Source organism: Capra hircus, chromosome 2 (genome assembly GCF_001704415.2).
Source record: "Capra hircus breed San Clemente chromosome 2, ASM170441v1, whole genome shotgun sequence".
Classification (NCBI taxonomy): Eukaryota; Metazoa; Chordata; class Mammalia; order Artiodactyla; family Bovidae; genus Capra; species Capra hircus.
The window spans coordinates 56002428-56022721 of record NC_030809.1 but is presented as its reverse complement, the minus strand read 5'-3'; the positions used below and the strand labels follow the sequence as shown (position 1 = coordinate 56022721).

The 20294-nt window shown below is 38.6% G+C and overlaps 1 protein-coding gene across 4 annotated transcripts in view; it reads left to right on the top strand.

Annotated features, from left to right (window-relative positions):
- The window catches only part of MYO1B (myosin IB), a 192233-nt gene extending 172228 nt beyond the window's left edge, over nucleotides 1-20005 (top strand). For 2 of the 4 annotated variants that reach the window (XM_018061512.1, XM_005676279.3), the window contains exons 24-31: nucleotides 1703-1789; nucleotides 5367-5441; nucleotides 6728-6862; nucleotides 8847-8953; nucleotides 11536-11668; nucleotides 12283-12435; nucleotides 13899-14026; nucleotides 18671-20005. In XM_018061512.1, the coding sequence (XP_017917001.1) occupies nucleotides 1703-1789; nucleotides 5367-5441; nucleotides 6728-6862; nucleotides 8847-8953; nucleotides 11536-11668; nucleotides 12283-12435; nucleotides 13899-14026; nucleotides 18671-18794 (942 nt within the window). In that variant the 3' untranslated portion in view covers nucleotides 18795-20005. The remainder of the gene's footprint in view (nucleotides 1-1702; nucleotides 1790-5366; nucleotides 5442-6727; nucleotides 6863-8846; nucleotides 8954-11535; nucleotides 11669-12282; nucleotides 12436-13898; nucleotides 14027-18670) is intronic. The other 2 variants (XM_018061520.1, XM_018061529.1) reach the window with 2 other exon arrangements.

The following is a 20294-nucleotide window of genomic DNA, read 5'->3' as shown; positions in this document are numbered from 1 at the left end:
TTAACACTGGCGCATGTCCTAGCAGTGAGATTTAATAACCCTGGACATGTTCATGCCAACAGAGGAAGCTAACTCTAAGCACGTATAGGCAAAAAAAAAAGACTAATTGCTTACTAATGAGGTACTAGCATAGCTGCTCTTTTTTTTAAAACTCTCAAATAATGTGCATGTTTAGTTTGGGAGGAGTTTTTTATTTGTTTGTTTTTACCCCCTTGATGTGTCCTGTCAGTTTTCTAAAGGTGTTTTTAGTACACGGCGGGGGCATGATGGGAATGTTTAATTAAAATTTGGATTTTGATTGGTCCTTGTAACATTGATAATAGAAATGCCTTTAATGCATGCTTGGCAAAAATATTAATCCATGAATGAAATTGGTTTTAGGCTCACTGTAGCTGCTATTGATTATTATAAGCAAAATATTATATGTGAAAAGAATGATCATCTGTGATTTAGTAGAAAGCTATGTTCATGCAAAACTAGCTGTAATTGCCCCTGAAGAATCCCAGGAATTTCGGCATCAGCTGTTTGTGTTCAGAAACAAAGGCCTCCTGAAATACTCTCACTAATCCCCAGGCAGAGTCGTGGGCTCTGTGAACATTTCACATACCCCAAGGGACGAGCATTTTAGATGTTTTCGTTACTTAGAAAATCAAAGGTCATCTCTGCTAAAAATGTGAATCCCAGTTACAAACTCAAATAGCAACATAGTCCTATGTTTTTAAGTCTACCTTGTCAGCGTTATAAACCCATATTGTGAGAAAAATGAGAAAAGTCAACATTTGCCTGCATAAAGATTATAACTTGCCACAAGCTAACCAAAGTTGTTCGTTTGTGTTTGCCCCTGAACATCTGTGTGGAACTAGCTAGTTCCTTTTATGAGCTGAGGGAACCGAATCAGAGGCAAAGGGTCTCTGGACAGTGGGATTTCTCCACTGAGTGAACTCATTTCCTGGTCTCAGTACTATGATGTCATGAAACATGAGTGCCTATCTGTTTTCATAAAATAACACGCCTCAGATCAATTTTTTCCTCAGGTTGATTTTTAAACCTGTGAGTTGTTTTCACTTTTTATCTTGCTTCTGTATATGTCACTGTTTGGGGCCCTAGCTAATATTGAATTTTGATACATGCTACTTCTAATTTTCCAACTGCAGAGTTTGGGTGTTTTTTGGTTTGTTTGTTTTTTTTTTGGAAGTTCAGAGAAGCAACCTTTATTCCTTCCAGTTTTCTAAATGGTTTTTCACAAGTTATCTTTTTGTATGTTCAAGTGAATGGACTCAGAAATTCACTGTGTCTTTAGCCCCATGGACTGTCAGCAAAGAGGAGTCCACAGAAATTATTAGGTGCCACTTACAGTTCTGAGGCTTTGATGAGGGAGGGAGTGAGAGAGTGTGGATGAGGATGTAAGAGGGAAAAAGAACAGGGGAGAGAAAAGGAATGGAATGGAAGGAAGGGGACAGGCGGGGAGTGTTTCCCTCGGGTCACACACGGATTGTCCTTCTTGGAGACAGAATCTCAGTGCCCTGAAAGTACGCCAGCCTGACACCGATGCTTTGGATTTAAATGATTGTGCACCATTTCTCTTTCATTCTGAAATCCTGATACATAAATTGGCTCTCCTGTTTGGTGGGGTGTCTTTTTCTGGTCATTTGTGCTATCTGCATTGGGCTGTCTCTTTTATTTACCATCTAAAACATTCTAGGCTCGAAGGGAATTGAAACGCTTGAAGGAGGAGGCTAGGCGTAAGCATGCAGTTGCTGTCATTTGGGCTTACTGGCTTGGACTGAAGGTACTTCCTCAACCTCTTCTTTCTGTCCACGGTGACTCGATGTAGCCCTTCTAGCACCTACTAACCCTGACCAAATGATCAATTATGCTTGCTGATGGTCTGCACAATCTTTTACAGTGGCATCTTGCCTAATTTGGTTTCCTTTAGAGAGCAAACCTTTACACTAAAATTTTCTGATTTTATTGCAGTGTCTTTCTTTAAGTAATAGGTTTAAAGTAATATAGCATATTATTTAAATATAGTAATGTAGCATATTTTATTCTTTGTTATGCAAATTCTATTTAATATCCTCTCCATGAGGATGAAGTGGTTTTTTTTCCCCCATTTGTGATACAGAGTTATAGCAGTTGAGCTAAAAGCTGACCCACTGTCTGCAGTGACCAGCCTGGGGATATTGGGCTTTTGTTTCCCTTTATCCTTCTATTCTGTCCCATTGATGGCTCCTGGAGCAGAGCTTTCTTCAAACTGGCCATCATTCTAATTGTTGAGCATAGAAACTAAAGAGTGTTGCATAAATGTACAGATTTTGACAAGTAAGACCAGCAGTGGATCATTCAGGTTAAAGAGAACTTTAGATTCAAATGCCTTCTCATTTAAGGCAGGGTTTATTTCAAAGAGGTTCTTACTGCTTGAGGTAAGGATGCAGGTACCTAAATATGATTAAGCTCTGGAAAACCTTGAGAATGACCTTTAGGCAATACAAGGATTTTGTCTTCCTAAGAGTCAATAACTCATCACTATAGGGAGCTATTCATATTGTCATTGGGGGGATAATTAGGCCCCTTTTTGGTATTTGCTCTTCATTCTTTTTACTTTAATACTGTAATAATTCACTTTTTTCTAAATATTTGAATATTATCCAGGAAACCATTAACTCTGAATCTGAACTGAGTTAGCAGTATCCATAAAATTCTGCTTTTAAGAGTCTGCATTTTTCCCTGAAAGTTTAGCCTATAACTTTGAGTAAATTAACTTTTTGATTATAATGAATATTCATCAAATTTTGAAGTAATTAAGAAGTAACTTAAATATGAATGTAAGATGTTCTATTTCAAAAATTGAACAAGTTTGAAATGACTTTTTTAAAGTCAAAATTGAGGATTTTATTTCCCGTTTTATTCACATTCTAATTTGCATCTAATTTTCATAAAAGGAAAGAACAAACAGCATTGAGTCAGGAGTTTTACTCTCTATAATGCTCTGTACCAGCAACATCACATTTATCTTCAGTTTTCTGGATTTAACTAACTGCACATATGATTTTGTATTTATTATAATACTTTCATATTAAGAGTGTGTGCTCACATCTTATCAACCAAATTCAGTTTGTAGGTGAATGCTATTTTAGTTAGTTAACTGGCCTTACTATAGACATAACTGTCTTTTTTCCCCTAGTTTCCACAAAACAGGAGTATTTTAATGTGGTACCGTAAAATTGTTAAACGATTAAACTTCTTTGAAGTCTAAGAATGTAATAATTTTGTATTTTTATATATTTTTTAAAAAAGAATTTTGTTGATATGAACAGTAGTTTTGCCCTTTTAAAGGATTTGATTTTGTGGAATTATTACAAAGTGGGCCCTTTTTAAGACCCCTGGGGCCCATGAAGGGAACCCATTCTGTGTACCATCTTGTCACCAGGCATCTTCTGTGTGTAGCTGTATTTCAGGAGAAAGGGCCTGTCCTGTATCACAAAGCATGTTGCATTAAGCTCAGTTACAATGACATTCAAGTGTATATAAATGTACATTCAAGTACATTTCTAAAGATACGTTTTCATGAAACCTCACTTTAACTTCTCTGCTTTTGTACATTTTTATAATTTTAGGAGCCAGTTAATGAGTATCATTTTTTTTCCTGTTCCTTTTATCCTTGTAAGCTTAAGATTGAAGGGAATCCCCTAGTGGTCTAAATGTTAGGACTTCACACTCTCACTGCTGAGGCCCTGGGTTCAATCCCTGGTTGGGGAACTAATATCCCATAAGCCACGTGATAAGCCTCCCCCACAAAAAAATTTTAATTTTTTTAAAATAAAATAATGAAACATAAACTTAAAAAAATTTTTTTGAAATAGTTATAAACAACAGGCTGCATACTAAGTCACTTCAGTAATGTCCTACTCTGTGTGACTCAGTGGACTGTAGCCCGCCAGACGCCTCTGTCCATGGGATTCTCCAGGCAAGAATACTGGAGTGGATTGCCATTTCCTTCTCCAGGGGAATCTTCCTGACCCAGGGGTTGAACCATGTCCCTTATGTTTCCAGCATTGGCAGGCGAGTTCTTTACCGCCAGCACCACCTGAGAAGCCCCTATAACCAACTCCATGACTACAAGAGAAATGATCATCAGTAACATGAGTACATGGTATATAAGAGAATTTTTAAACTTTAAAAGTGCATAGGTGTAGAGAATAAGTCTGGTACTCAAAAGCCCAGAGGCACCAGGCGGGTCACATGGATAAGGGAAGTAGCCGATGAGAGGTGGGGAGGGAACACAGGCCTCCAGCTGTTTGGAGCAAGCAGCTCTCTTCCAAAGGCTGCTCTGGCTCACTCAGTTCTTGCTGTGTGAGAATGGGGCTTCCTGTTGCTAGATCTTAGAGAATTGTAAGAGAAATCTGCAGTCTGAACTATGTGAAAGTCTTAAGTTAAAGTGCATATAAAATATTTTTCAACAAATTGAATTTGGTTACTTGGTTGCTAGTTTATAGCCCCCTAGTACAGAAATATTTTGAACATGTGCTGTTAAACCCAGAAAGCTAAGATATAAGAAAAACATAATATCTAAATTATTCAAATAGGCAAATATTTTGCCAGATACTAACTCTCCTAATTATAGCTGGATGATAAACATTTTAAATATTTTCCCCTCAATTATGAAACTTAACTACCATTCATTCATTTGACAGACACCTCAGTTATTTTATTTGTTAGACACTAGCATACAAAGTACATATGACAATATAGCAGAGAAGAAATAGTAAACTAAAACTAATACAGTGTCTTAAGTGTTGTGATTAGTATTAGTAGAAAGTTTGGTGGGAGTAGGAGTGAGAGAAAAATTAATGTGATTAAGTGGAAGATAATGATCATTCAAAAGCTTCCTTTTACATTCTTATTTTTAGTCTTATGCCCTTCTCAGTATGTAGTACTAAAGTCCTGTCTTCATATGCAAGGCTTTTGGAAACTGCCATATATTTCCTCAGGCATTTCTTGCCTTTTAAGAACAGTTTGAAGTGAAAATTACCTTATGTAATTTTTTCTGAAATGTATTTTGATTTTTGATGGATTTGCAGCTATGCCTATACCGTGTTTCTCATCAGATCTTCAGGCTCTTTAAAAGCTAGTTAAGAGGATTTTAAACATCAAAACATTCTGGTATTATCTTGCATCTCTTAATTTCTTTTCCTCTGACTTAAAACCCACTGTCTCAATATGCTTCAATTACTTTCCTGTATCCAGAAAGACACTTGTGAATTTACTTCTTCCACTTAATTTTTGGTTTTAATAGAGGTGTGTTGTCTTTATGGGCATCTGTTGGCCACACACTAACCTCTGTATTCTGCTGCTTCTTTTTAAAGGTACGCAGGGAGTACAGGAAATTCTTCAGAGCCAATGCCGGCAAGAAAATTTATGAATTTACACTTCAGAGAATTGTAAGTTTATACTTTATATGTGGCTAATTAGTATTATTGGGTTAACTAGTTCATAGCACCAACTCAGTAGTATGTGACTTATCTGGTAACAGTTAAATCCTAATTGTGACATTGAGAGTTTAATATGACCTTTTTTTATCATCACTCCTAAAGTTCAGGTAAATTGTGTCAGAAAGAGGCCCATTAAAGAATATTAATCAAATATTCTTTTTTTGACAGAGAGAACATACTTTGGGAAAAGTGAACCCAAGAAAGCCAGGTGTCTCAATTCAGGCTGCTATGACAAAAGTGCCATAGACTGTGTGGCTTAAACAGCAAACGTTCATTTCTCTGAACAGAAACGTTTATTTCTGCATAGCCTCCAGGGTGCCAGTGCAATCTGGGTCTGATGAGGGCCTCTTCCTGGTTCCTCACATGATAGAAAGAGAAGCAAACTCTTTCCTGTCTCTTCTTATAAGGACACTAATCCCATCTCGGAAGCTCTGCCCTCATGACCTCATCTCAACCTCATTACCCCCCCAAGGCTCCATCTCCTAATACCGTCGCATTGAGGGTTAGGGTTTCACCATAGGAATTTGAGGGGAATGCCAAGATCTTGCCCTGCTAAACTGCCATGAACCACTGCCGAGCAAGGCTGGCAAACAGACTAGTGGGTGGAGGGGTGTGGGAGAGCGACGCTGTGCCCCTCTCCCAGGATGGATTCAAAAGTTCTCCGTTTTTCTGAGAATAGGTGTACTGCTGAAGAGTGCGAACTCTGAAGCCAGCTTGCTCCACCACTCACAGATTTGAAAGCCTCATTTTGTCATCTGTAAAGTGGGGATAGTAATAGCACTTAACTCGTAGAGTTAGGGTAAGGGTTCCGATGAAGTCACACTGTAAAGCCCCCACAGTGCCTGACCCATGGCAAGTGCTCAAGAGCAGTGCTGTCCAGTAGAGCTTTATGTAGTGGCAAAAACGTCCTGTATCTTTGTGGTTCAGTAGAGTAGTCATGAGCCATGAGTGGCTGCCTGTTAGACATTGCAGCTCTTCGTATTGGTGATAATAATAAAATTAGTATTCACGTTGGTTATTTTTCTTTTTCCTTAACCATTTGGTGGAGCTCAGATTTCTCCAGCCAGTGAGAATAGTAGAGTAGAGACTTTTCAGAGGAGTTACAAAGTTTTATGGACCAGAACTTGCTAAATTCCACTAAAGACTGGTTTCTTTGAGTCCGGTTTGTATTAGACAGTGTTTTCTTTTTCTGGTGTATTTGACTCACCTGATATTTTCTGTCAAACCCAACACAGGTGCAAAAATACTTCTTGGAAATGAAAAATAAGGTGCCTTCCTTATCTCCGATAGATAAGAATTGGCCATCAAGACCCTACATGTTCTTGGATTCCACTCACAAGGAGCTAAAAAGGATTTTCCACTTGTGGAGGGTAAAAATCATCTTTTTATGTTTTTTTCAAAGACGTCTTGCCATCTATTTTGAGTGTTTGCAAAGGGTAACATAAAAGCAGGATTTTGAAGTAAGAGGCATGCTTGGCTACTGTGAGAAGTCACAGCGCCCTCCTTGCTCCTGTGATGTCTCCAGGACTGTGTTGTCTTTTCCGTCCAGATTCTAGTTGCTTTCAAGTAGTTCGATTTCTTGTCTTCATGTTTATCTGAAGAAATACTACTGGAGGTAGAAATAATAAAATTTGAACATCTCCATGTGAATAGTAAAGTCTCACAAATTATATGAGTTTACTTTCTACATAGATCTACATAGACATATATGAGAACGTACATGTTCTGATGGACTGGGGAGAAAAGCTCTAAAGTCATCCAAAGGACATAAAATTTCCCTCTGTCTGAATGAAAGGGAAGCTGAAAATCTATTTGATTTGGCCTTATATTTTAGCTCACTTAATTTTACATGAGCACGTAACATGTAATTTAGGTCGTGCTCAGCGTGGACTACGTGGGGTACTTGTATAGAGGTTGACTTTATTTCAGTAACTTAGTTGGTATATGGAATGGCACAATTATTTGTCATTTGGATAGAATGAAGTCTTAGGTTGAAGGGCTTGTATTTAGTGAGTGAGCAAATGATGGATACATCTTCCAGGAAACTTTCCTGCTCAGTGCTGGGACTTGTTCTTAGCTGAATCATATGTATATACAGAGAGACATTATCACTAATCACTGTAATGATTGTTCCCAGCACAGCCTGTGGAATGGAATACTAAGTCCTGTTCTCCTACTTAGTGAGTCAGTTTGGCAAGATTTGCCATTATCTCAACATTCACTTCCCCCTTTGAGTCTGATACAGAAACTATTTCAGAAATAATGATGGGAGGTTGTGAATACTAGGCATCTGCTCCGCCTCTCCTTCCCCCTGGCTCCTGAATTTTGCCCTTACCTCCCTTGGTTTGGGGCGTGGAGAGAAGAGAGGGATGCATTTATTCCAAGGGTGGGCAGTAATGCTGATGATCTGATCATGTGGGTGATTCTCACCCATCCGTGAACTGGATTTCTTAGAAAGTTCATCTAAAGAAACTGGTCTTGCTCCTCATGCCATTCCCTGTCTCCTTTCAGTACAATCTCAGAGTCAGTGTAAAGGGGAGATTTCTCAGGTCCTATTTCCACATTCCGGCTTCCCTGGTGGCTCAGTGGTAAAGAATCTACCTGTCAATGCAGGAGACTCAGGTTCAATCCCTGGGTTGGGAAGATCCCCTGGAGAAGGAAATGGCAGCCCACTCCAGTATCCTTGCCTAGGAAATTCCATGGACAGAAAAGTGTGCCAAGTTATAGTCCATGGGGTCAGAAAAGAGTCTGACATGACTGAGCGACAGACAACAAGAAACAGCAATGTCCATGTCATGAAATGGTAATGGAGGGTTTGGAGCATTGCTTTTCAAACTATAGATCATAACATATTTGTGAGTCATGAAATCAGTTTAGTAGTATTACTACCAGCATTTTGAAATGAAAATAACAGGATATATGACATGTAGACAGGATAAGCGCTGTTTTTTGAAGCTTTTATGTCAATTGTATATATGTGTGTGTATAAATATGCACGCTGGGCTGTGATGGACCATGTTTTTCTTCCTGTGAGTCTCTGAAAGAGTGTGGATGTCCAAGGGCTGACGTAGTGGGAGGAAACGGTACTCTCAGGAGGGCTCAGGCCAGAGAAGTTCTTGTATGTTTTGAAGAAGCATCGCAAGTTCTGCAACACAAATAGTTTTTATGATATTTTCCAAGACCAGGCTTTTAAAACTCAAGAAGGAAAAATTCTCTTGACCTTTTAATGAATATCTCATACACGTTTACTCTTATTTTTAACTGCTGTTAAATTGGTTTAGCATATTTAAGGATGAGTAATGATTTACTTATATAAGTGATGTCTTTTTTTCTTCTTCTTTTCATATCTCACAGTGTAAAAAATACAGGGACCAATTCACAGACCAACAGAAACTTATCTATGAAGAGAAGCTAGAAGCCAGTGAACTCTTCAAAGACAAGAAGGCTTTATATCCATCTAGGTATTATGGTTTGACTTTACCTGTAAAAATCAATATTTTAAAAAAGTTTCTCAAATGTATTGTAGGCATTTTCTAGTGGGATTTGATTTTAGTGACACACAGACTTTTAATTTCATGAAGTATTTTGAGATTGGCTGGATATGTTGTTCAGTGGCTCAGTTGTGTCTGACTCTTTGTGACCCCATGGACTGCAGCACATCAGGCTTCCCAGTCCTTCGCCATCTCCCAGAGCTTGCTCAAACTCAAGTCCATTGAGTTGGTGATGCCATCCAACCGTCTCATCCTCTGTCATCCCCTTCTCCTTCCACCTGTAATCTTTCCTGGCATCAGGGTCTTTTCCAATGAGTCAGCTCATCGCACCAGGTGGCCAAAGTATTGGAGCTTCAGATTTAGCATCAGTTCTTCCAGTGAATATTCAGGGTTGATTTATTTTAAGATTGACTCGTTTAATTTCCTTGCAGTCCAAGGTACTCTGAAAAGTCTGAATATGAATGTAACACATTTGAGCAAGAGCTTTCATACTTAGCATACTTAGAGAAACAAGATCACATGTATTGGTTTTACTCCCTTAGCATTATCCTGAACACTTCCTAAATAATTAGAAGTTGTCATTTAAAATAAAAATTGTCTAGGCTAATAAGAGATTTACTCAGTAAATTCCTATGCGTTTTCCATTGGTTTCAGAGACTAGCTGGTTTCTGTTGACAATCTACTGTAATCACCATTCCAATCTTCCCACTTTAACAAGCTGGGTCAGAATCTCCTTTGTAAGATAAATGAAGAATGAGCCAGTCTGTCACTTTCTGGCGTTGCCTAGACTGTGGCCTGTAGTGACTTTTGGTCAGCTAACTCATTGCCTCTGACTTCACTGGCCTCTGCAGTAATTTCAGTTCCTTTATTGTAGACATCAAGTACTCAGTAAAAGAAGGAAAACCAATTGCAAGTTTGCCAAGTGCAGTTCTTGGTACAAACTGCTTTATCTGAATATTCTTACTTCTCCCAAGGTCATCATTCCCGCCCCCTCACCCCACCCCAGAATTCCTATCCCTTTTGTATCTGGTATTTATAAAACAGTAGATTGTACAACTTCAAGCCAAATCTATAACAACTTCTAGCTTTTTCCAAAGAATGTCCTAGAAATAAAAATGTATTATATGCTAAGTATATTCACTTGGACTGCATGTTGTATGTGTGCACGTGTGTTCTCTATGTCTACAGCTGTTCTTCTTAAAGGAGGAAATGAACATAAGTTGCCAAACTCATTTGCTTGAGATATTTTAGTAGCACGGCTTACTTGGTTAGTTGATTTGGTGCTTGAGGGGGCATACACTCCCCTCAGTCAAACATAGTGCCTAAAACCAATGGTATTGAAAGTGCCTGCTGTATAAAGCATATTCAAACGGGTAAACTGTCTGTATGCTTTCCTCACCAACTTAATTCATTCAGCATTTTTTTAATGTATATTTAAATTGTAAAGTAACCTTCTTAATTAACATTCCCTGTGGATGACTCCTTAGAAACTGGAAGGAGGGGGAAAAAAAAATAAAACATTTTTGAAGAAACAAATTTCCAATACTATTAGCACTTTGTATTATTAAAAACATGTTAGAATATGAACAATCATCCAAAAATGTTAATATCAAGCCAAGGCCTTTCGGGTAGTTTTACTAGTTTTCAGGAACGGTGGCGTGCTGAGTCTCCGGCATTAATTGAAGTGGAATCGTGTACGCGCCCACTCCTACGTGAAGCGGCAGCTCTTAGGGGTGCCGACCTTTCCTATCCTGGAGCTGTGAAACCCTGACCACCTACGTGGATTTTCAGCCCTGATCCTCCACCCACAATGCAAGCATTTTAAGTTGCATTTGCAAATTGCTAGAACTTTATAGCTCAAAGTGAAGCCGTGGTTTTTTCTTGGCGTCTTTGAAGTCACCCCACATGTCTTTAGGAAAAGAAATCTTGGTGCTGGGTGCATGATCGTGCCTCTTGCAAGAAGTAGTTTGTTTGGAAGAAAACTGCTCCTATTCTGAATGTTTACCTTGGCCACTTCTGTCCATTTAGGGGCATATCCTAAGAGGAGAGGCCGATTTTCCTTTTATACATGGCCGGCTTAGAGCCAGAGTTATATGATAATATTAAGTGCTCCAAAGTTTTCTTCTAAAGTGGTTGCTCTGGATCTGTTCTACCCCCTAGAAGACCTGTCAATTTTCTTACTCTTTGTGAGAAAATGAAAATTTTCTTTGGAGCAGAAGATCTGTGCCCTCTTTATCGTTGCTCTGTACTGTTTAAAGGTGTTAATGAATCCTGTGTAGGCAGCTGTTAACTTTATATTAACAGATTGGAAGAAATTGCCTCTTCCTTCCCATGAGACTATGCACATGGGTCTTGACTGTCTTTCTTGGGACAGATTTCTGTCTTGGTTGTCCCATGTGATGAGATTTGTATCAAAGTCTTACCAACCAAATGCCATGGTCACATCAAAAATATAATGAAGTTTGAATTTCAGAATTAACCAACCCATTACCTTTTTCTAGTAGTACTTCCATCTGAAACCATTTCTAATGTTAGGAACTTTTTTCCTTCAGTGTTGGGCAGCCATTCCAAGGACCTTACCTGGAAATCAATAAGAATCCCAAGTATAAGAAACTCAAAGATGCCATTGAAGAAAAGATTATCATTGCTGAGATTGTGAACAAAATTAACCGTGCTAATGGGAAGGTAAGAATGCTAACCCTGGAGACCTTTAATGACAGTGTTTCAATTGGGACAGTTTTCTGAATGTTAAAATCTGCATTGCAGAAAGACTCAGATGTAGAAAACAAGCACTGTTATCAAAAGGGAAAGGGGAGGGGAGGGATAAATTAGGAATATGGGGTTAACAGATACACACTACTTTATATAACATAGATAAACAGAAAATTCCTACTGTAAGGAACTATATTCAATGTCTTGTAATAATCTATAATGGGAAAGAATCTGAAAAATATGTACACAGAGTATATGTATAACTGGATCACTTTGCTGTACATTTGAAACTAACACATCAAAAAAAAATTTTGCATTTCATATTCTCTGCAGAGTTACTGTGAAGGAAGCTATTTTCTCTTGCCTTTAAGCTTAGGTGGAATTTTGCTCATTCTATGAAATTTTTGCAAATTGAAATAGATTGGCTATGTTCTTTAGTGTGTTTTCAGTTTACATAGGTGTGCAGGCTGAAAAATACTATTGTAAGATGTGCATTTCTATAATAACTAATGCCTTAAACACGTGGACAATTTGGAGGTGTTTTTGATCTTTGGTTTTATATCTTTTTTTGTTTTGTTTTCTCATAGAGTACATCCCGTATTTTCCTCTTAACAAATAATAATCTCCTTCTTGCTGATCAAAAGTCTGGACAGATCAAGTCAGAGGTTCCCCTGGTGGATGTAACCAAAGTATCCATGAGCTCACAAAATGATGGCTTCTTTGCCATCCACCTCAAAGAGGTAAAGCTTCAACTATTGATTTGACGGAAAGATTTCTGCATTGGTCTGATCTCTCAGCCATTGATTTGAGATTTTCCACATGTGGATAATCCTGTTACTTGAAGTTTATATATCCTTCTTACTGATCTGCAAAATCGGGCTATATTCACTCTTACTGTAACTAAATAAGATTAATGACTTTTATTGACTTGTTCACTTGAATTCTCACTTCATTGAGTAGCTTTTTGTTTATACCCAGTGTTATGTGCATTATTTTGAGACTAATGCCTAGAAATATCAAGACATTTAAAATTATGCTTCCTTCTATTATTTCTTGTATCTCCTAAATTGGTAAATGTCTTCTTGTCCATACTCAATTTGGGGATTTTTTAATTAAAGGATGCAACTATAGTAAAACAACTGCATAATAATTTTGACCTGAAGATTTTTTGATGTCAGCTTAGCCAGGACCGCCTGGCTTGAACTGAGCAGTTAAAGTGTAGACTCTGGCATTGGTACCATTAACTTTACAGTGACTTTGGCCAAGGTATTTAAACTTTAATATGCCTACCTAATTTTTCTTCTCTTATGAAAAATATTAGTACCTACTTAATAGTGTTGTTATAAGGGTTGAATGGAACTATGTAAAGTGCTTAGCATACTACATGTCACATAATAGTCACTGAATAAACAGATGTCAGTAAATATTAACATATATAGAGACATGTACTTAGCTAATAGATAGTAGTCTATCTAACTGATTTTGAACTTTAAAAAAAATCCCATAAGCTTTGTTTAGCCTGTTTTCCCCACTGTGGAGTTTAACCTAAGGGAACATATTATTTCATTGCTGATTATGAGCCTCGATTATATATTAAAATATGCTGGTGCATAGGCCATTTCCCCAGTCCAACCAAAGTGGAGTTTCTTGGAATGGGGCACAAGCACCCTATTTTCTGAAAACTCCCCAGGTGAGTCCCTTGTGCAGCTGAGGTTGAGACACTGCCCTAGAATATTTGTTGCAAGCGTTGTTGCTGCTATTCTTTTTTTTTTAACCAAATCGTGGAGGAGCTTTTAGAACAGTGCTTTCAGGATAAGCTGTAGGTTAGGCCAGTGAGTGCTTCTCCAACCTGCAAGCAAACAGATCACACATGGGCCTTGCTGTGGAAGCATCTGCCATAAGCCTTTGGTCAGGCCTGACTCAGCATATGCTTTTCCAACAAGCTCCTAGGTGGTGCTGGTGGTACTTCTGGTCCATCGACCAGCTCGGGGTGACAAGGGCTTAGGTGACCTTACTAAAGTGCTCTGAACAAGTTGGAAGAAATGATGACTGCTCTTGTCATCACTGTTGATTTGGAAGACTTGACACCAGTAGCTGATGTTTTAAAGAGATTGTGAATGTGTTTTCAGCCAAACCTGTAAACACATAACCTCCCGAGCTGTCTTTAATTACAATTAGCCTGACTCTTGGTTTGTTCTTTCAGGGCTGCGAAGCAGCTAGTAAGGGAGACTTTCTCTTCAGCAGTGATCACCTGATTGAAATGGCCACCAAGCTCTATCGGACGACTCTCAGCCAAACCAAACAGAAGCTCAATATTGAAATTTCTGATGAGTATGTTTATGAATTTTTTGAATATGTCTTTTCCGTGTCAGCTTTATTGCTTTAGTTGAGGGACCTGGTCTCATTCATTTTGACAGCTACTACTTATTGAGGACCGAGTATGTGTTCGACATGTGATCTAGGTGACGGATGGGCAGTGAGTGACCCTGACCAAGTATCCACGGTCACATGCCTGACATCCTAATAGAGGACACAGATATGCACAGATGAAATAATAAATAGGTGGCATGACTTTGGTTAGTCGTAAATGCTGGCAGAGGAAAGAAAAAGCAGAGTAAAGGTCAGAAAGTGTTATTTTTGATAGTAGACCAGGGAGGCCGCTTTGATGCGGTGACATTTGAATTGAAACTGGAATCCAGGGAGATGCCTTCCAGGAGAGGCAGCAGGTGCAGAGGCCCTGAAGTGGGAGTGGACATTGTTAGAGCAAAATAGGGAGTGGGGGAGGACCCTGGAGCAAGAGGCAGGGTCTGTGTAGAGCCTAGAGTTGAGATTTTATGAGGATGATGGAAAGCCAGTATAGATTTTGAGCAAGAATGTGACATGATTAGATTTATGATTCTCGAAGATCTTTCTGCCTGCGGTGTGGAGAATAACTGTAGGGAGGCAAGAGCGAAAGCAGAGGAAATAGGAGCTTCTCCGAGCTGTCGGGTAAGGATGACGAGGCTTAGGCAGGGGTGTGAGTGGGAGGCTGTGAGAAGTAGTCAGGTTCTGAATGTAATTTGAAGGAAAACAAGAGAACTTATTAACAGATTGGGTGTTAGGTTTTGGGCATGAGCCCAAATGGTACCATTTACTGCAGTAGTTGACACTGAAGAATGAGGGGTTTGGGGGTTGGGGGAAGTCAAGAGTGCCATTTGGGAATGTGTTAGGTATTTTTGATATACCTTTTTTTTACATACAAAGTAGAGTTATGGAATAAGCATTCTGGGTTGACTGGGGTTCACTAGTGTTGACTGCTGTGAATCTGAAATCTGCTTTTTTTGCTTCACAGTAGGGCTCTAATTCTAGAGACCTGTTATTTGCATACAGGTGGGAGCATCCCTCTGTTTATTAAATCTGTCAGTATGAGATCACTGGAATGAATTTTAGTTACTATGTGGATTGATACTTGATTGATTACTTTTCAATAGATTGTTTACTGTCTGTATATATACTTTCTTGGACATGGAGTAAAATTTGCATCACCATATTGCATAGGAAATGATTTTATTTTCTAATTAAGATTTTCCCTGCCTATTTTATTTCAATGCTTTTTAAAAGTTTCTCTAAAATAAGTTCATATCCATTCCTGTCCCTTTGTAAGCCACACCAGCTCTCCTTGATATACTAGGTTTGACAGAACCTCAAGTTCACCGTCTGTTCTCGTCGTACACTAGGAATGGTGTTTAGATGGGAATAGAGGGTGAGGGGGAGGGGTGGTAATTGACTTTCATGTATACCCTATATTGGAAATTGCAATTTAAACGAAATAACTTCCCTTGTTATCAAGTCCTTTCTCATAAAACAAAGACTTAGGAGAAAAGATATGGACCAGTTGGGTGCTCATCAATTAAAATGTTCACCTGTTAGGGTTGTTAGATCTTTAAGCTCTTAGTTGAAATATTTCGTAACTCAGGAAGCTGGGCTCCTGTTCTAGTGGGACTGGTCTTCCCACACCTCCTGGAAAGATTCTTTGTGTTCAGATGCAGACGCTTCTTATATGGATGAAGCAGCTTCACATGTGGTTTACTATGTTAATAGGGCCATCTTTACAGAGAAAACTACACCAACATCCAGGCCACTAAGGATTGCTGCTTTTAGCACTTACCAGACTGGCATTCTGAGAACACTGCCTTGGCAGGATGTTAGTAGTGATGTGTTGTGAAGAGAGGAACTGTCCTTCACTACAGCACTTCGTAGAGCTTCTGCAGTCTTGTTGTACATGGTGACTCTCCTGAGGCGCCCTGTGGGGGTGCAGGGTGCTGTGTCAACCACAGAACCCCATCAGCAGCTCTCACAGAACCCCATCAGCAGCTCTCACAGTTTGTCTTTGAGGCATTCGATCTCAGAACACGACTTCCAGGTGAAAGGGACCCTGCTTGTCACAGAAGGGGTGGGGGTGATGTTCTAAGTGTGTAAGTTTTCAATAAACATGCTTGTCTGAGCGAAGATTCAGTGTGTCCATGTGAAGAAAACAAACATTTAGTAGCATTATAAACTAGACCAGAACACCTTTCCTTCTCCTATTCCTAATTATTGGTTGGTCTCATACAAGAAAATAGCTGATGGCACCTTGCATAGCCCCACAGTCCCTCCCTAGGCAGCACAGGAGTCCACGTGGCAGAACAAGGCTCCCATGTAGCCTCTGCTTCATAACCTCTGGGAGCCCTTAAGCAGGGATTATATACTTTTTTGGTGAGCATTTTAAATTTAAACAAAATTTTACAGAGTCATGGACAAGCATGCCCATGATGTCTTTTTGTGGACTATACAGACCAATGTTATAAACAGCATGCATTTCAGTGACCAAAACCTCCCTCAGTGCATCCTTTTTAGAAATAGAAGTAGGTATTCTAACAAACCCAATCTCCATAATCATTGTAGATAAACTGGATGTCAGCTTACAGGAGGAAAGCCAAAGGCCTGCTTCCTCCTTAGAGCAGTTTTAACCAGCACATGTCGACATGAGAATTGAATTCATTGAGAGACTCGACTGCCTTGTGATGCCCAGTCCTTAAATTCCCAAACTATTCAATCTGTAAATAGATTACATTTTAAGGATAACATTAAACAAGATCTATAGTTCTTCTAAAAATGGATCTGTAGTATTGAAAACTAAAGTGAATTTTTTCTATCAAATACTTTAAATATATATATATAGGCATACATACATGTAATACATACACGTGTATCCTTTAAGTTATACAGTTATTTTTCTGAATATTTTAAATGCAAACAACTAACCTGTACTCAGTTGGCTGTGACATTCTAAGTGGTTTGGATGCTGTGAAATCATGCATCTGACATGATTGTTTGCTAGAGGGTGGTATGTCCTCACTGTGGGCTAGGCTTCAGTTTTCTCTTCTGTGAGAGAGATAATAGTATACTTACCTCATAGGACTGTTTTAAAGTTGAGTTAATATGTGTAACGTACTGAGAACAGTGTGGTGCGTGGTAAACACTCAGTAAGGTTTAGCTACTGTTATTTCTGGCGTGAATCATGGGCATGAATTGAGGACATGGAGACAGTTGGTATATGCTTAAGTTATTGGGAAAAGAACTTCCCTCTACGTTTATTACACTACAGATTGTCTTTAAAAATTAAAATGAAAATATATTTGATCTTTTAAATGTATGTATTTGTGTTAAACTTGAAAGATTTTGCTTTTCCTCTGAGGCACATAGATTTAAGTATGCGTGCTAGAGAGAGATTGCAGCCGAATTTGGAACTAGAGCTGCTTTTTAGTGCTTTCAAGTTGAAAAGAAACAGCCCATCTAAAGCTCAGATGTACCACCGATGAGTACAAGCTTATGTGTCACGTTTCACTCCAGGGCATAATGTTTGCGAAACATGGGCTCTTCAGACCTTGAAGCAGAGACTGACATGTACAGAGCAGAGCTATCGTGGGTGCCAGTGAACATGTGACCTGCCACATGCTTTTTAGACTGACTCATTTAATTATACACCAGTAACTCAGAAACAGTTCCCTGAGAAACACACTGAACACGTGGCAATGCTATACTGATTCTGATGGTAGAGAGAAAAGAGCTGGGAAAGCCGGGGTTCCAGTACAGCCATGCTGCCCGTATGCCTCCCCAGTGATGCCTCAGAGACCTCCTTTCGTACATGCAGTGCCTGTTCTTCACAGCACCCAGCCCAGGGGAGGCCAGCCACATGTCTGTTGTAGGAAGCTGTGACAAATAGTCTTGTGGGCAAACGCTTGACTGCTCTTGGTCTGTGAAAGGAAAGATTTGAACTAAAATACCGTTTCCCACAGTGTACTGCTTGTACCACTTGTACCATAAGAGATGTCTTTAGGTGTACATGATAGATTTTTAAATTTTTATGACGACATACCTGTGTGTGTATACATATGTTTAAATGGATATTAAAAATATAACTGGCAGATAAAACTTATGAATTCATCATTTTTATTCTGTAGGGCATAGCTATTTTAAAACACAGTTATTTAGTGTATAGATATAAAAAAAGTAGTGTAGGAAGTGTGTAAATATCCAATATTTAGAAACCATAGTCTGGAATGTCTCTGGACCTGTTCTCTGTATTTCTGTATTTCATTTTCTCAATTTGTTGATAATTTTACTATTTTTGCTATGCAGAGGTGGAGAAAAATGGGGAAAATAGGATGTTTGTCTATTAATATTTCAAATGTGGAAATAATTATTCATAGTCCTTCTTACTGTATAGGAATAGGATGAGCTAATGAGCTTGAGTTTACTTAGGGCCAAATGGTGGCCGTTGGAAGCAAAAGGCAATGTAATACCTGGTGGTATAATCCTCTGGCTAGAAGGGCTGATGGAAAGGGGAATACTTGTCAAGGTAAATATCCATTAAAAAACAAGGGCTAGTGTTCATGTGATCATCAGCTGTTCTGTGTGTACTTTTCTTTAGTTTGTCTTATTCTTTCCTCCTAGGTTCCTGGTGCAGTTCAGGCAAGACAAAGTGTGCGTGAAGTTTATTCAGGGCAACCAGAAAAACGGGAGTGTCCCAACGTGCAAGCGAAAAAACAACCGCCTCCTTGAAGTTGCTGTCCCTTAACTGGCGCCTCCTCTCTGCTTCCATGGACTCGTTTCTTTGTAACAGTGCAATTTGGTTTTGTTTTGTTTGGAGTTCATTCTATGTTGGGGAATTGCCAAAGGTTAATACTGTTAGAGTCCCTTGGCAAAATAAAAATATTTGACTAATCAATTTTTATTATTGGAGTAGTTTAACCCTTAAAGTACACATTCTGCCCTGGGACAGAATTGTAGAAGCTAACAGTATCTATGCCATGTCATGTGTGTTCTTTGTTTAGTCATCATGTTAGATTTGTGTGCCCTAATGCAACATATTACTCATAAATCATTAATACATCAAAGTGTAGGAAACAGTCTCAAAAGATAGTGCATCCATTCGTCACCTATTTATTGAATGCCTACTCTGTGCTAGGCACTGTACTAGGCAATACAAAAACTTATTAGTAGGGCCCCCCCCTTTTTTTTTCCTTAAGGCCATTGTGTTCGGGCTGGTTTGTGCTGGCTTTACCAGAGCTAAGAGAGTTTGAAAATGCTGAGACCAGAACAGTTACTGGTGATAATGGACAGCATTCATTAGGAACCCTGTAGGATGGTCTTTAACAATATATACTTCAAGAAGGGCTGGTCCTAGGAAGTAGAAACATATGACTGGGTAAAAATGCCTCTACATGTGGTTTCTGTTTGAAAAGAGAAAACTGACATTTGAACAGGACTTTTAATTTGTTCACATCTCTTATCATTGCTTTTAAAACAGTAGGAAAGAGTAATTCTTATTTTAGAAAAAGTAACAGAAGCAGTCCAGCAAGGTTATATATTCCTGTTTCTGATAAGCATCATATATGATCCTAGATATGCTAATACCTGCAGAGTGTTGTTTTCATCCAGATTTGAGTATCTGTTTTAAACATCTAATAAAGGCAAGGGCTTAAAGCCTTTCAGATGGTGGTAAGCGTTCTCTATGATGTGTAGTGAACATCTGAGATCTTTTTTGAAAGTTTTATTTATAATATACATTTTGTATGGAGAGGTGATTAGTACAGGGTGCATATTTTAGTCAAGGATCAAAATGATGTGTGTTAATTTGCAGGACTATTTTTACCCCAAAATTTATGGTTAGGATTCATTTTGGAAATCACATTTTAAACTTTGGAATCAAAATTGTTTCTTATTTGGGAGGATAATGTATATACATTGGTATGTTAAATAATAAAACTGTTCTAATTTGGTGCCATTTCCTGGATCACAACTGTATTTTTGTATTTCAAGCTATTTTCTAAAGTTATGTGTCAATGTGTTATCGCACGGAAAGGCTTTACAATCCAAACGTTACATGTTCTCTGTGTAATTGAATTTCACTTACCTTTTATAAACCAGAAACAGTCAGTGAAACTATTTTTCTGGGGATTTTCTTTTAACTTTTGTACTTTAAAAAGTTGTTCCTGTAAAAAAATCCTCAAAAGCCTTTTGCTTATTGGTTCAAATAGAAGATATAATTGCTTTCTTTTAGTCTTTTCCAACATGT